At 38.6% G+C, this 15269-nt stretch overlaps 1 protein-coding gene across 3 annotated transcripts in view; it reads left to right on the plus strand.

Moving 5' to 3' along the window:
* LOC131696859 (carcinoembryonic antigen-related cell adhesion molecule 3-like) overlaps positions 1-15269 on the plus strand; it is a 37514-nt gene that overhangs the window by 11355 nt on the left and 10890 nt on the right. For 2 of the 3 annotated variants that reach the window (XM_058996726.1, XM_058996724.1), the window contains exons 2-3: positions 10051-10356; positions 14586-14891. In XM_058996726.1, coding sequence (XP_058852709.1) covers positions 10051-10356; positions 14586-14891 — 612 coding nt within the window. Of the gene's footprint in view, positions 1-6416; positions 6558-10050; positions 10357-14585; positions 14892-15269 lie in introns of those variants that run through there. The other variant, XM_058996725.1, reaches the window with a different exon arrangement.

Genomic DNA, 15269 nt, shown 5'->3' on the forward strand with positions numbered 1-15269 from the left:
AACCCACGCGAACACGGGGAGAACATGCAAACTCCACAAAAAAAACAGTACCCTAAGCCTGATTTCGAACCCAGGACCCTGGCGCTGTGAGGCAGCAGCGCTAACCACTATGCCACTGTGCCACCCACCAGTACAGATTTATGAAATGTAATTAAATAAAAATGACTGTGTCAATAATATTACTATAAAGCTTGCAAGGTTTTCAGGCAGGAAATCTATAGTATCATTAATGCAGTTCCTAGTACATCGCATTTCATTGGTCAAACAACAAGCCAACAAGCAAACGCAGCCCTGCCGTGCTTCAAATTACCACCTCACTCCCCAACCACCACCACCTCACTCCCCAACCACCACCACCTCACTCCCAGCCTCGTCTGGGGTGGGGGAGTATATGATGCTTCTCTTTCTGTGTTGCCTATAAGTGTTAAAACAACTTAAGACAGGAAGCTGTCACATTTTTTTTTGCTCTGCAGTTATTGCTATCACATGTGGGGCTCGATTTGTCACTGTGGGCAAACTACCCACTTCACTGGTCAATTTGCTTGCAGGTTTCCCATAGTGGAACATATAGGTCCTGGTTTGTAACAAGTAGCCCAAGCTCTAAATTCATGCAGTATAATGTGTCTATTTTGAATTAACAGCTTAATTACAGCATGCCTTTTCCACCACTACATACCATGTAAGAGCACTAGATATCAAAACATATTAGTTAAAAGAGTCCCTGTATCTGTGAATCTGGCTTTCCAGGCAGAAGGAGCATAAGCTACTGTGCAATGTTTACCCAGGGGTCGGCCACGGACAAACCAAACAGAAGTTATATACAATTCTGTGTGAGTGTGTGTGTGTGTTAGACGTATACGCTGCCATGGACACTGATAACTCTTGCCATGGACATGCGTGTCTGTGTAGGGACAAGTTGCCGACCCCTGTGTATAAACTAAAAGGTTTGTTTTAGAATAAAACTGTATATGCTTCTCAGACGTGCTGGTGTCCTAAAACAGATCCACTTTCCCCACTCAAATATTGTTAAATATTAGAAGGCTTTTTTGTATAAAAATAGGTGTTTAGTGTCTACATAACATTTTCTATTTTGTGTTATGACTGCCTGTGACAGAAATACAATGAGTTTTGTTTGTAAATCTCCCTCCTGACCTGTGAGGGCGCCAAGCAGCGAAAGTTCTTTGGACGGGCTGGCCTGACAGTTCTTTCCCCGGGCCAGGAAGTCAGTCAGTCTGGAAGAAGGTGAGACTCCTTAGCAGGAACGTATTGACCCGGAAGGGAAACGACGTAGCAGCTGCAGATAGTAGAGACAACTGCACTTGTTTACCAAGGGATCATGTGTGATAGCATAAAGGGGACGGAGAATCGCAATCTACTCCTTTGCTTGGTTTGAGAGACAAGAAACTGGAAGGACTGGGAGAAAATAAGAAAAAGGATTTGTGATTGTTTTGTTTGTTTATTGCTGTTAGTAGACGGCTAACACGTATCCGGAGCTGTCGCCTTGGGCCAGCACTACCCAGAACAACACTACACCACAGTGACTGTATATCACCCACCACGAGCACTACTGCACGCACCCAGGACTGGTGACCGTGTATTGTATTATTATGGGGAAGATAACGTGTGTTTATTATTTGGACTGCAATCCATTTATTATTGTTTCTTCTGTGCTTTACACATTGGTGTGTATTGCTGGAGGTTTATTGTTTGGTCGCCAAACCGGGAGTTTTAATTAAAAAAACCCTTTTCCAAACATATTACAGTTTCCTGGTGTGTGATTATTTCTGTACTGCATCACCACTGCACCTGTTTCCAATCAGCAGCCACTTTGCCACACTGCCTCTTACTAACTGTATAAAGTGCTATTATGTAAACATGAATTAGACAATTCGTGCAGAGCTTTGAAGGTCTTAGAGACATGGAGACAAACAACCTTGTTTATGGAATCTGAGGTAGAAATCAACAAAAAAGGAGCCTGTTGTATGTGATATTCGTTATTACATGTATTACACAGAAGCATACGGGACAGCAATAGAAATGAAGGGCCTAAAGCTACACAGGAATGAAGTTAAAGGTACTTTGAATGCTGTGCTTTTTAGTGAGCTTTAACATGAACAGTTTCATGAATATTAATCTTTATTTTACTCAGAACAAAAAACTTCAATCCACCTGTGAATGGGGGCCTCTGTCTGAAATTGTATTTGCTTTTGGAGTGTGTTTTTTTTTTTTTTTTTTTTAAGCAACATCCGCATTTGAGGACGTGGTTTCCTGAGCTTGGCCCCTTGTGCACAGCTTTGCATTCAGTGTCTAACATTTATCAAAATATCCTACTGGCTTTATGTCTAAAAGTTTCATTGATGTATTTTGGAAAGATCAGTAGTTAAATAGTTTTTTCACTGCACTAGAAAATACCTTCAAATGTTTAAACCACTATCAGCAGGGTTGGCTTTTTTATATGGCACATTATTAAGCAGTTGTAAAGTACTGTAACCTGGACTATGAACATATTTTACATCAGCAACTACTGTACAAGTATCAGAAAAGCTCTTATTTAATTCACCATAAAGCACAATACTATTCACCACTGATGATAGTCACACTGCAGAGTGGTTATTAGCTTTTGGAATTAAACTGTACAAGATTAAAAGTAATGTTGAGTAAACTTTGAATATCTAACAGTATACCATATGTGAAAGACCCCTTAAAGGCCAGTACTGAAAAAGAAATCTGAATATTAGGCAAAGCCCTATAATACATCTAGAGATTATGTGACAAACTAGGTTGAGCTTGTCACATGTAAACATTTAATAAGAAAAGTTTACTCGTTAAGAAAACAGCAATTTATTCTGTCATGCACTGTCACAAAGATGGCTGGAGTGGGTGGCGTCAGACCAGAAGCAGGAAATAAACAGACAGAGAGGTGTGGTTTGGTGAAGCTGAGCGAATGCTTTCGCTCAGCATTTAATAAACAGAACAGAACATAAAAGGTTTGAACAGACAAAACACAGGACACGGCACTTGAGGCCAAAATAAATAGACGAACAAAACGGACTAGACAGACAAACAGACACGGTGAGCAGATAACACTTATATTTACGCTTTCTTTCACTTTTACTTCCGTCTCCAATCCCGTTCTCCACTCACCGAACACCCAACCCTGACTGAATGAAACGTGCATCTATATATACTGTTGTGCTGGGATTCAATTACTAATTAATTATTCACTTGAATCCCAGCACGTGAATTAATTCTGTGCAACCCCGTGCTCACATATTACATTTAACCAGCACGTGAAATGATTTGTGCCCTCCTCGTGCCTAAATACAAATCTACCTTTTTAAATCACATGTGAAACACAGACCCGTTTTTATCCTGTGTACCAATCTATACACCAACATTAACACACGCACGCAACATACAACACATAATATGCACACAGGGGCGGGGCACATTGCCACATGCACGTAGAGCTTAATACCACCAGCTAGTCTTCCTGTGTTGCCTATAGGTGTTAAAACTGTCACATTTGTTTTGCTTTGTGTTATTGCTATCACATTTGTTTGCAAGTTTCCCACAGTAGGACACACACATTACTTACAGCAGCAGGACTTCTGCCCTGCCACATATCTCCCCCTTGTGCAATGCACACATGGCTGCAATTGGCCACCTCCCCCCTTAAAACACCAACCCCGTCTTGTGGGTGGGCTGGGGGGACGGTTAGTTGGGCTGGGGGGACGGTTAGTTGGGGTTGCTGTAGAGGTGGTCCCCACACCTCCTCCTTTGGCTGGGGGGGTCCCGGGCCTTGAAATGGGGGTACCCATCCCCTCGGGTAACCCCTGGGCTTTTATAAGGGACGTCCGTTTAACACCCGTGACTATCCCTGGGCTTCTGTAAATGGGTGCCTGCTAACCCCTTTTGTGACCCCTGGACTTCTATGAGGAGGTGCCCGTTTAACACCCTTTCTACCCCTTTTCTGGAGAGCCTGTCAGCACAGCCAGGGGGATGGCCCCTCCTGAAGTAGCAGACCGCTAGGTTACGGATGTAACCCTGGTTCCCTGAAAGACAAGACAACCACCAACCAATACTTTTGGGATATGCCTAGCATGGGTCAGGTATTCACTGAGCATTTTATATCAAAGCTGCCGATAGGCCGCTCTGGGAGTGACGTCTTCGGTCCAGCCTACCGAGGGAATAAGTAGTCACTCCACGGAGCTCAAATCCTCTTTTGCATCAAACCCGCAAATGCGAGGTTTGGTGGTAATCTTCTCTTTCAGGGAACCAGGGTCACATCCATAATCTAACGTTCCCTTTCAATTCGAAGACGACCAACCAGTACTTAAAAGTATACCAAAGCCGCCCTGACGGAGAGTGAGCGGACAGCAGATGAGGGATGTCTTGCTACTGCCAAACTAATGTTTGTGGTACGAGCGTGTAACCTCAAGGACCCTTGTGACTAATGAAGGCATAGAGGGATCTACCACATTAAATCAGTAGAACCTGGTGAATGTATGTGGAGTAGCCCAGCTAGCCGCAGTACATATATCATTCAATGAGGCTCCTCTAAAGCATGCCCATGAAGTTGCCACTCCTCTAGTAGAGTGTGCAGCTACCCACCCAGGTGGGGGTTAGCTGGCATTATTATACGCAGTCGAAACTGTATCCATAATCCAGTGGGACAATTGCTGCTGAAGAGGGCTTGACCAATGGTCCTTTCACCATGACAGATGAAGAGCTGGTCAGACTGACGCCGCGCTCTCATCCTATCTACATAACTTCTCAATACCCAAACAGGGCAGAGGGAATTCAATCTCTGGTCCGTCTCCTCTGCAAAGGGAGGGGGAAGGAAAGCCTCTAGTTCCACTGATTGATTCAAGTGAAAAGCCGTAATCACCTTAGGGAGGAAAGCACGGTTCGTGCGCAACGATACCGTTTCTATTGTCCCACATACGCAAACAGGAAATGTGCACGGACCGAGCCTGTAGCTCACTGACCCACTTAGCGGAGATGATGGCTAATACAAAGGCTGTCTTCATAGAGAGATATTTCAACTCTATGGCATGTATAGGCTCAAACGGGGCCTTAGTAAGGCCTCCAATACCACGTCTAGACTCCATTCGGGAAAAACGTCCTTCTTAGGACAACGTATCTGCCGAGCACCCTTCAGAAAATGGGTCGCTAGTATTTGAGCGCCTAGGGATACTGAGTAAATGGGGACATGACATGCACACTTTCAACGTAGAGGGGGATCTACCTGCCATAAGGGTGATTTTTTTTTTATACTGCAAGCAGAAAAACAATAGTAATAGACAACCTGTAGGGGCAGATTAGGCCGTGCACAGCGAGTGTGCGAGCCGTGGCCGCCCAGAGTACTCGTCTAAATAGCAGGAACAGCAGAAGCTGGGTCCCGCTGGAGGATACATCTCTCTCTCTGATATTTTTCAAAGCTGCTAAGGCAGGGAAAAACAGAAAACACAGGCAGCAAGCTGCAAGATTACTAGAAGCAGACTACAGTCGCTAGGCGATGTAGGCTGTTGAAATAATATATTTTATTTTATTTTTAAAAAACGGTGCGCAGTTGCACAGCGTTTGCTCAGGCTTCAGCTGAGTTGTGATTCTGGGGAAGTGGCAAGCTGACTTCCAGCAAACCAATTACAAGGGAATAACATAAACTTGAAGAGATGGGCTCTTTTTAAGACAATCTAACAACTGGAAGAGGTTAGTATATACCCACCTTACTTACCTGGTAGTGAGAGGCAAAAGAGGATTTGAGCTCCGTGGAGTGACTACTTATTCCCTCGGTAGGTGGGACCGAGGACCCTATCGGGAGCTTTTGTATAAAGTGCTCAGTGAATGTGGCAGGCATATCCGAAAAGTATTGGTTGGTGGTCATCTTTGAGTTGAAAGGGAACTTTTTTTGCATCACCTAGAACTTTAGGATTGAGATATAATTTTACAAAAAAAAAATACATTAACATAATTTAGATATTTTATTTAACATCACACGAATAAACTACAAAATGATTTTGCAAAAGTCTGCTGGAAGCCTTAAAACTAGTACAGTATCTCACGTTAGATTTTGAAATGTTTGTCAGTTTTTCGTTAAGTATATGGAATTCAATATGTTAACGTAACATTATTCAGCAGGTTTCATTCCACTTTATGAAGCAAAGTTAGTTCATTCTATAGGGTGATGATATACCTTTGGCCATAGCTGTATGTGGAGATACACATGTTTAATTATGTGGAATGTGTTTTGTGATTATGTTGAAAGATACAGACTTTAGTGCTCATAAGAGAAAGGTTGCAAAATAGATTTGATGTGTTCCTCTTTTTCGCACTATGCAAATCTGCTTGGGGGAAATAAGGAGTGGCTTCAGCCAGTTACTTTTAAGAAACAACTAAAAAATATTCACTGCAATCATAAAACAGTTGAAGATTGCTAACAATACTGCAACTGTGGCCATCAACCAGAAAGCTGTGCTGGACCTGCTGTACAATGATAAACCTTAACAAATTCATTCCTTATTGGCTCTTCTTGTTTTCTTTAAATGCATACGGTAAGCAACTTTCTTATTATTTATGTATCTAATCAGTTTAGAAACATGTTCAATAATCCAAAGAAAGTAATCATGATCTCTATTTACTTGTACTTGTTTTGCATAACACACACATATACATTACATGGGTATAGCTAGCTATTAATTTCCATTAAAAACAATGGTATTACAAATGCACTAGCACCTATTTAACATAGTTTTATTTTTATTATTATTACTATTTACAGCCCACAAAGCAGGGAGCAGATACTAAAAAGAAGCTTTCTGTCCATCTTTCACACTGCATAACGCACAAACTAAATAAGATATGGAGGTCATTGTCACACAGGTAGACTAAAGCATATACAAGGAGTGTGGACAACGTTTGTCTTTTGACCTCCAGGTCAAGGTCACAGAATACCAAACTGATTCTCTCTTTTTGACATTCTTACAATATGAGTAGAATTAAGCAGTGAGGTAGTGTAATGACCCCTACTGGCCGAATAGGCACATTGTATGTGTGCATAAAAGACATGACTAGAAACCCCATTATGGGGGCATTCCCCTTTAGTGAAACTGTAGCATGTCTGTCTGTAGTGCCAAGGGGTCAATAGTTCAAATCCAGACCACAGTGAATGTAAAAATAAAATATAATTAATAAAATGCATCACAGTACAAACTTTTTTCCTATTGCATTTGAAGTGAATCACAAGTAGGTCAAAATAGCCTCTGTTTTTACGGCTAGCCAAATGATCATTCAAGATATCTTGAGGTATTTAGAGATATCTGTAAATCATTTGCAGATATATTGAAATTAATTTGAGATATCTGTAAATAAGTCATTTTGAATATATCTTCATTTCATTTTGAGACATCTAAAAATGAAACAGAGAGATCTCAAATTGATTTACAGATATATTTAAATAATATGTTTTGCTAGTATGGTAAGCCAAACTGTCTTTTAGATATATCTCTAAATAACTTTCTGTTAATTTAGAGATATCTCTAAATTATTTAAAGATATCTCAAAATGATGTCCTGTTTATTTAGCGATATCTGTAAACCATTTAAGATATCTCAAAATGAACAGGAAGTTATTGAATCACCTCGTTTTGATTTTCCACCTAACATAGATTATCTCTCACACCTTCAGTATAATTCTTATATATATATATATATATATATATATATATATATATATATATATATATAAAATGTATATTTTTTAAAATGTCTAATTTATTGAAAAGTATACTAGTTTAATGTCCAGCCACATTGCGTGTGACGATGCTGCTCTTGGAGTTTGGAGACTGCTAGCAATACTGTAAATTAAAAAATAAAAAAAACTGACCAAATATCTGTGCAACTGTTGCCATTCACTGAGTTTCAAGTTTTGAAACTTGCATTACAAAACCTATTTGCTTTCTACATTATCTCAATACGACAAACACTTTCGTATATGAAAAGACGTTGCTATATAGCCTACTGTACCTGTTGCTTATGTGCATTTGAAAAAACAAAACAAAAAGACGATCCATTACAAATTGATTCAGTACCATTTGCCAGTCAGCTTCCAGTTCTAGTGGGTTTCTATGAGATGGTAGATGCCTGCTGGAACGTCACAGCACCAACTGTCAGTGCGTTTACATGACAAAGCGTTTTCTGAAAACTAATGTTTTAAGAAAACTGAATCAGAAAACCGATGTTCTTAAAACGTCACTTTTCTGTGTTTACATGATTAACGATAGAAAGTCTAATTAGAATTCACATGGATTGAAGTTTTCTGAAAGCGCAGGATATTTTCGCATGCAAAGTACTGTAGTACCCAGTACGATTTGAACAGACCGGACATTTTTTCTGCTATAGAACGACCAATCCAATAACAAGTGATTTATCGAAGTGTCAGGTCTTAAATTCAAAGATTACTATCCTATACCTCTTTACAGATTCCCCACAATGTGCAGTCAGTCTTTCCAACAGCTCATTCTGTTCTATATTACCAATTTCTTTTGCAGACATTATTTTAAATTATCACGTAATTTTAAAGCTGGAAAACATTTGCTTCAGTATGGGCTATTAAAAAAATTCATACGGACAAATATTACTTAATCCCAAACATTATTATTATTACTATTATTTATTTCTTAACAGACGCCCTTATTCAGGGCGACTTACAGTCGGAAACAAAAATACATTTCAAGAATCACAGTACAAGTATTAATACAATTAAGAGCAAGATAAAATACAATGACTTTGGTTCTAGCAAGTACAATATGACAAAATACGATTCAATAACGGAGCAAATAGATCCATGCAGACTGGCTTATTATTATTTTCTCTGTTTTCTAAAACCACGTGCAGGAATGAAGGTCAGAGTTTGCACACGTGCAGTACGCTATCAGAATAAGTTTTCAGAAAAGTGCGTTTACATGATATACATTTGGTTCGTTTTCGGAATTGAATCGGAAATTTCTAGGTGCTGTTTTCCGAAAACTGACCTAAGGAATATTCCGATACATTTTCCGAAAACTATGTTTACATGACTTTTGATATCGGAATTCTTAATATCGGAATTCTTATGCTCATGTAAACGCACTGTGTGCTTCAAACTTAAAAAGCAGCCAGTTCTGTACACGCAACTACCAAATCAGCCAATCCTGTCAGCTCCACTCATCAACAACAAGAAGCCAAGCAGTGTTGCCAGATCACAGGGTTTCCCTCCACATCCAGAGGAGTCGTAGTTTTTCTTCTCCCGCCAGCCAGCAGCCTGCAAGTGGTTTCTGGCGAAGCCGTGGACCAGCTCCAGGCTGTCCTGCAGTAGCCTGGCATACTCCGGTCTGGGTGGTTCAGCGTAGGGGTCCAGCAGCCGACCGAACACTATCTCAGCAGGGCTGCGAAGTTCCTGGCCCAACATCAAGAGCGGGAGGGTGCAGGAGGTGGAGTCCGGTACTGCGGAGTGGAAGGCCAGGAGGATGAGGGGCAGTTGGACGCAGCTAAAAGATTAGAACACAAATACAGTCCTGTGCAAGACACCTTCGGTGTGCTTGGGTTTCAGGGCTCATTTCACTGTCTTTGGCTGTAGCAGGAATCCACACACACAGAAACAGGCAGCTGGCAAGCAGGCTAGGAAACAGGGAAAGATGAGGGAGACAGACGGTAACTTTCTAAAGATGGGGGTTTAGTTTCTCAAAGAATTTTACTCCAGATCACATTAACATGGTTCTTTCAGAAAGGAAAAAAAAATGTATTCAATAAAGTTACCAAAACAGAAATAAACAACACAGATATTTCATTTAGGGGTTTGTAAGTCATCTGAAGTTATTTCATAATTGTTTAAGAATCCATTTGTGTTTTTGTTTTTTTTGAAAAAAAAAAAAAAAGTATAACAATTGGGAATTTTCTGTAATAATGTTATTTTAAAAAGTGCTGCTTACAGGGCTATGTGGGTTTGGCACATCACGTTGTACCACAACAGAAACTCTTAACTTTACTTCTAATATCTTTTTTGTTTCAGTTACTGCAGAAAATATAAGTGTGCCTGTATATGGAGCCCTGGGGGAGTCTGTGTATCTGCACTTCAATACGACCTTGAACAGCAGTGCTGAGGTGCAATGGAAGCGGGGAGTCAATCGCATTGCTGTGTTTAAGAATAACAGAACGGCCTTTGATAATCCTTATAAAAACAGGACTGAGATTTTTGCTAATGGAACCCTCAGACTGGACAGAACTCAGAAAAATGATTCGGGAGATTACTCTGTGGAAGTGTTTAATACTGATGGAACTAACATATTTAAGGGAAGCATGCAGGTTTATATTCAAGGTGAGTTGCCACTTCTCAAGTTAAACATGTCTTAAACGAGTGCAGAGATAAATACCTTGATTTCTAATGTTTTAAGAGAAATTTAAACTATTATTTTAAACTGTGTAAAATAAATGGACATGTTATTTTAGAAAGTCAAATTCTCATTTAATTACTTCTTTTTCAGGTATGTATATGATAGGACAAGTACCAGCAGAAATAATAACAAATGGTTACAAGTTTTATAAAACAAAGTCCTTTAACGTGGTTTTTATCTTGGAAACATATTTATAATAACTGCTGATCTTCTGCCTCAACTGAACTTGCAGGTTTCACACTGCTTTGCATGTGCAATTTCCAAAGGATATACAGTAGACACCCATGCAGCCCTAACTAAAAACAGCATATCATTAAAAAAATACTTCTTTATACAAAATTATGATGAACAATGATCATATCTACATACTATACCACGCTAAATGGCATTGTCCCTTTAAAAAATATTAATACTTAGCTATTAGAGTTGTGAGCATGGGGATAAACTCCAGCTAACAATCGGTACATTTACTTTTTAAAAATCTTGTCATAAACTCCTTTGAGATTTGAGAAACCTGATTTGTTGTATTGTGATCTGAGGACCAACAGTATAGAACGGTAGATAACTGATCTGAGTATCTGTATGGGTGCATACAAAAAAAGAAAGATTAGAGGTAAGTAAACGAACTCATTTATTCAAGAAAAAAAGACAATATGAACTGGTGAAGGTACTGTATATTATTGTATGTTTAAAAAAGGTGTGTGTGGGGGGGGGGGGGGGTAGATATAAATACATGTAAGTACCTTTCTATACAAATTCAGCACATCACCAACCACATTCTTCAATGTAAATGCTGCATTAGGATTTCCAGATCCGATTGCATGTGATCGAGTTACTGAGGAATCATAATGTACTGACTCCTGAATGGATTTGATATCGGCTTGTCATTCAACCTGATATTACCTCAGCAGTGAAAATAGGGAGAGGCAACCCATAGCTTTCATGCTTTGTTGTACTGTTCAAATCTTTATATTCCTACACATCCTTCAACATTTATCAAAAAGTACAGGGTTGATAATCATCTATTATTTTAACATTAAGTGCCATATAGTAGATGCCTAGAAAGCAGATAGATTCAAAAGTAGATAGATTCATTTCCTGATTTGTTTAAATGTGAACAAGAGCTGCTATTGGAATTATATTGTATACTACATGGATCTTAACTTCATTAATACTGTATGTAGCCTGGTTACATCAAGGATAATTGTGTGAAAGGGTGGTTAAAACAAAGGTAAAAGGTGACAAATGGGAATGCAAACCTGTAGCATGTTTGTCTGTAGTGCCAAGGGTCAATAATTCAAATCCAGACCACAGTAAATGTAAAAATAAAATATAATTAATAAACTGCATCACAGTACAAACTTGTTTCCTATTGCATTTGAAGTGAATCACAAGTAGGTCCAAATAGCCTCTTTTTTTACGGCAAGCCAAATGATCATTTAGAAATTGCATTTTAAGATATCTTGAGGTATTTAGAGATATCTGTAAATCATTTGCAGATATATTGAAATTAATTTGAGATATCTGTAAATAAGTCATTTTGAATATATCTTCATTTCATTTTGAGACATCTAAAAATGAAATAGAGAGATCTCAAATTGATTTACAGATATATTTAAATAATATGTTTTGCTAGTATGGTAAGCCAAACTGTCTTTTAGATATATCTCTAAATAACTTTCTGTTAATTTAGAGATATCTCTAAATTATTTAAAGATATCTCAAAATGATGTCCTGTTTATTTAGCGATATCTGTAAACCATTTAAGATATCTCAAAATGAACAGGAAGTTATTGAATCACCTCGTTTTGATTTTCTACCTAACATAGATTATCTCTCACACCTTCAGTATAATTCTTATATATATATATATATATAAAATGTATATTTTTTAAAATGTCTAATTTATTGAAAAGTATACTAGTTTAATGTCCAGCCACATTGCGTGTGATGATGCTGGTCTTGGAGTTTGGAGACTGCTAGCAATACTGTAAATTTAAAAATAAAAAAACCTGACCAAATATATGTGCAACTGTTGCCATTCACTGAGTTTCAAGTTTTGAAACTTGCATTACAAAACCTATTTGCTTTCTACATTATCTCAATACGACAAACACTTTCGTATATGAAAAGACGTTGCTATATAGCCTACTGTACCTGTTGCTTATGTGCATTTGAAAAAACAAAACAAAAAGACGATCCATTACAAAATGATTCAGTACCATTTGCCAGTCAGCTTCCAGTTCTAGTGGGTTTCTATGAGATGGTAGATGCCTGCTGGAACGTCACAGCACCACCTGTCAGTGCGTTTACATGACAAAGCGTTTTCCGAAAACTAATGTTTTAAGAAAACTGAATCAGAAAACCGATGTTCTTAAAACGTCACTTTTCTGTGTTTACATGATTAACGATAGAAAGTCTAATTAGAATTCACATGGATTGAAGTTTTCGGAAAACGCAGGATATTTTCGCATGCACAGTACTGTAGTACCCAGTACGATTTGAACAGACCGGACATTTTTTCTGCTATAGAACGGAGACCAATCCAATAACAAGTGCTTTATCGAAGTGTCAGGTTTTAAATTCAAAGATTACTATCCTATACCTCTTTACAGATTCCCCACAATGTGCAGTCAGTCTTTCCAACAGCTCATCCTGTTCTATATTACCAGTTTCTTTTGCAGACATTATTTTAAATGATCACGTAATTTTAAGGCTGGAAAACATGTGCTTCAATATGGGCTATTAAAAAAATTAATACGGACAAATATTACTTAATCCCAAACATTATCATTATTACTATTATTTATTTCTTAAAAGACTTACAGTCGTAAACAAAAATACATTTCAAGAATCACAGTACAAGTATTAATACAATTAAGAGCAAGATAAAATACAATGACTTCGGTTCTAGCAAGTACAATATGACAAAATACGATTCAATAACGGAGCAAATAGATCCATGCAGACTGACTTATTATTATTTTCTCTGTTTTCTAAAACCACGTGCAGGAATGAAGGTCAGAGTTTGCACATGCGCAGTACGCTATCAGAATAAGTTTTCCGAAAAGTGCGTTTACATGATATACATTTGGTTCGTTTTCGGAATTGAATCGGAAATTTCTAGGTGCTGTTTTCCGAAAACTGACCTAAGGAATATTCCGATACATTTTCCGAAAACTATGTTTACATGACTTTTGATATCGGAATTCTTAATATCGGAATTCTTATGCTCATGTAAACGCACTGTGTGATTCAAACTTAAAAAGCAACCAGTTCTGTACACGCAACTACCAAATCAGCCAATCCTGTCAGCTCCACTCATCAACAACAACAAGCGAAGCAGTGTTGCCAGATCACAGGGTTTCCCTCCAGATCCAGAGGAGTCGTAGTTTTTCTTCTCCCGCCAGCCAGCAGCCTGCAAGTGGTTTCTGGCGAAGCCGTGGACCAGCTCCAGGCTGTCCTGCAGTAGCCTGGCATACTCCGGTCTGGGTGGTTCAGCGTAGGGGTCCAGCAGCCGACCGAACACTATCTCAGCAGGGCTGCGAAGTTCCTGGCCCAACATCAAGAGCGGGAGGGTGCAGGAGGTGGAGTCCGGTACTGCGGAGTGGAAGGCCAGGGGAATGAGGGGCAGTTGGACGCAGCTAAAAGATTAGAACACAAATACAGTCCTGTGCAAGACACCTTCGGTGTGCTTGGGTTTCAGGGCTCATTTCACTGTCTTTGGCTGTAGCAGGAATCCACACACACAGACACAGGCTAGGAAACAGGGAAAGATGAGGGAGACAGATGGTAACTTTCTAAAGATGGGGGTTTAGTTTCTCAAATAATTTTACTCCAGATCACATTAACATGGTTCTTTCAGAAAAAAAAAAAATGTATTCAATAAAGTTACCAAAACAGAAATGAACAACACAGACATTTCATTTAGGGGTTTGTAAGTCATCCGAAGTTATTTCATAATTGTTTAAGAATCCATTTGTGTTTTTGTTTTTTTGAAAAAAAAAAAAAAAAAAAAAGTATAAGAATTGGGAATTTTCTCTAATAATGTTATTTTAAAAAGTGCTGCTTAAAGGGCTATGTGGGTTTGGCACATCGCGTTATACCACAACAGAAACTCTTAACTTTACTTCTAATATCTTTTTTGTTTCAGTTACTGCAGAAAATATAAGTGTGCCTGTATATGGAGCCCTGGGGGAGTCTGTGTATCTGCACTTAAATACGATCTTGAACAGCAGTGCTGAGGTGCAATGGAAGCGGGGAGTCAATCGCATTGGTGTGATTAAAAATAGCAGAACTGTCTTCTATGATCCTTATATAAACAGGACTGGGATTTTTGCTAATGGAACCCTCAGACTGGACAGGACTCAGAAAAATGATTCAGGAGATTACTCTGTGGATGTGTTTAATACTGATGGAACTAACATATTTAAGGGAAGCATGCAGTTTTATATTCACGGTGAGTTGCCATTTCTCAAGTTAAACATGTCTTAAACGAGTGCAGAGATAAATACCTTGATTTCTAATGTTTTAAGAGAAATTGAAACTATTATTTTAAACTGTGTAAAATAAATGGACATGTTATTTTAGAAAGTCAAATTCTCATTTAATTACTTCTTTTTCAGGTATGTATATGATAGGACAAGTACCAGCAGAAATAATAACAAATGGTTACAAGTTTTATAAAACAAAGTCCTTAACGTGGTTTTTATCTTGGAAACATATTTATAATAACTGCTGATCTTCTGCCTCAACTGAACCTGCAGGTTTCACACTGCTTTTCATGTGCAATCTCCAAAGGATATACAGTAGACACCCATGCAGCCCTAACTAAAAA

Source organism: Acipenser ruthenus, chromosome 23 (assembly GCF_902713425.1).
Source record: "Acipenser ruthenus chromosome 23, fAciRut3.2 maternal haplotype, whole genome shotgun sequence".
In the NCBI taxonomy this organism is placed as follows: Eukaryota; Metazoa; Chordata; class Actinopteri; order Acipenseriformes; family Acipenseridae; genus Acipenser; species Acipenser ruthenus.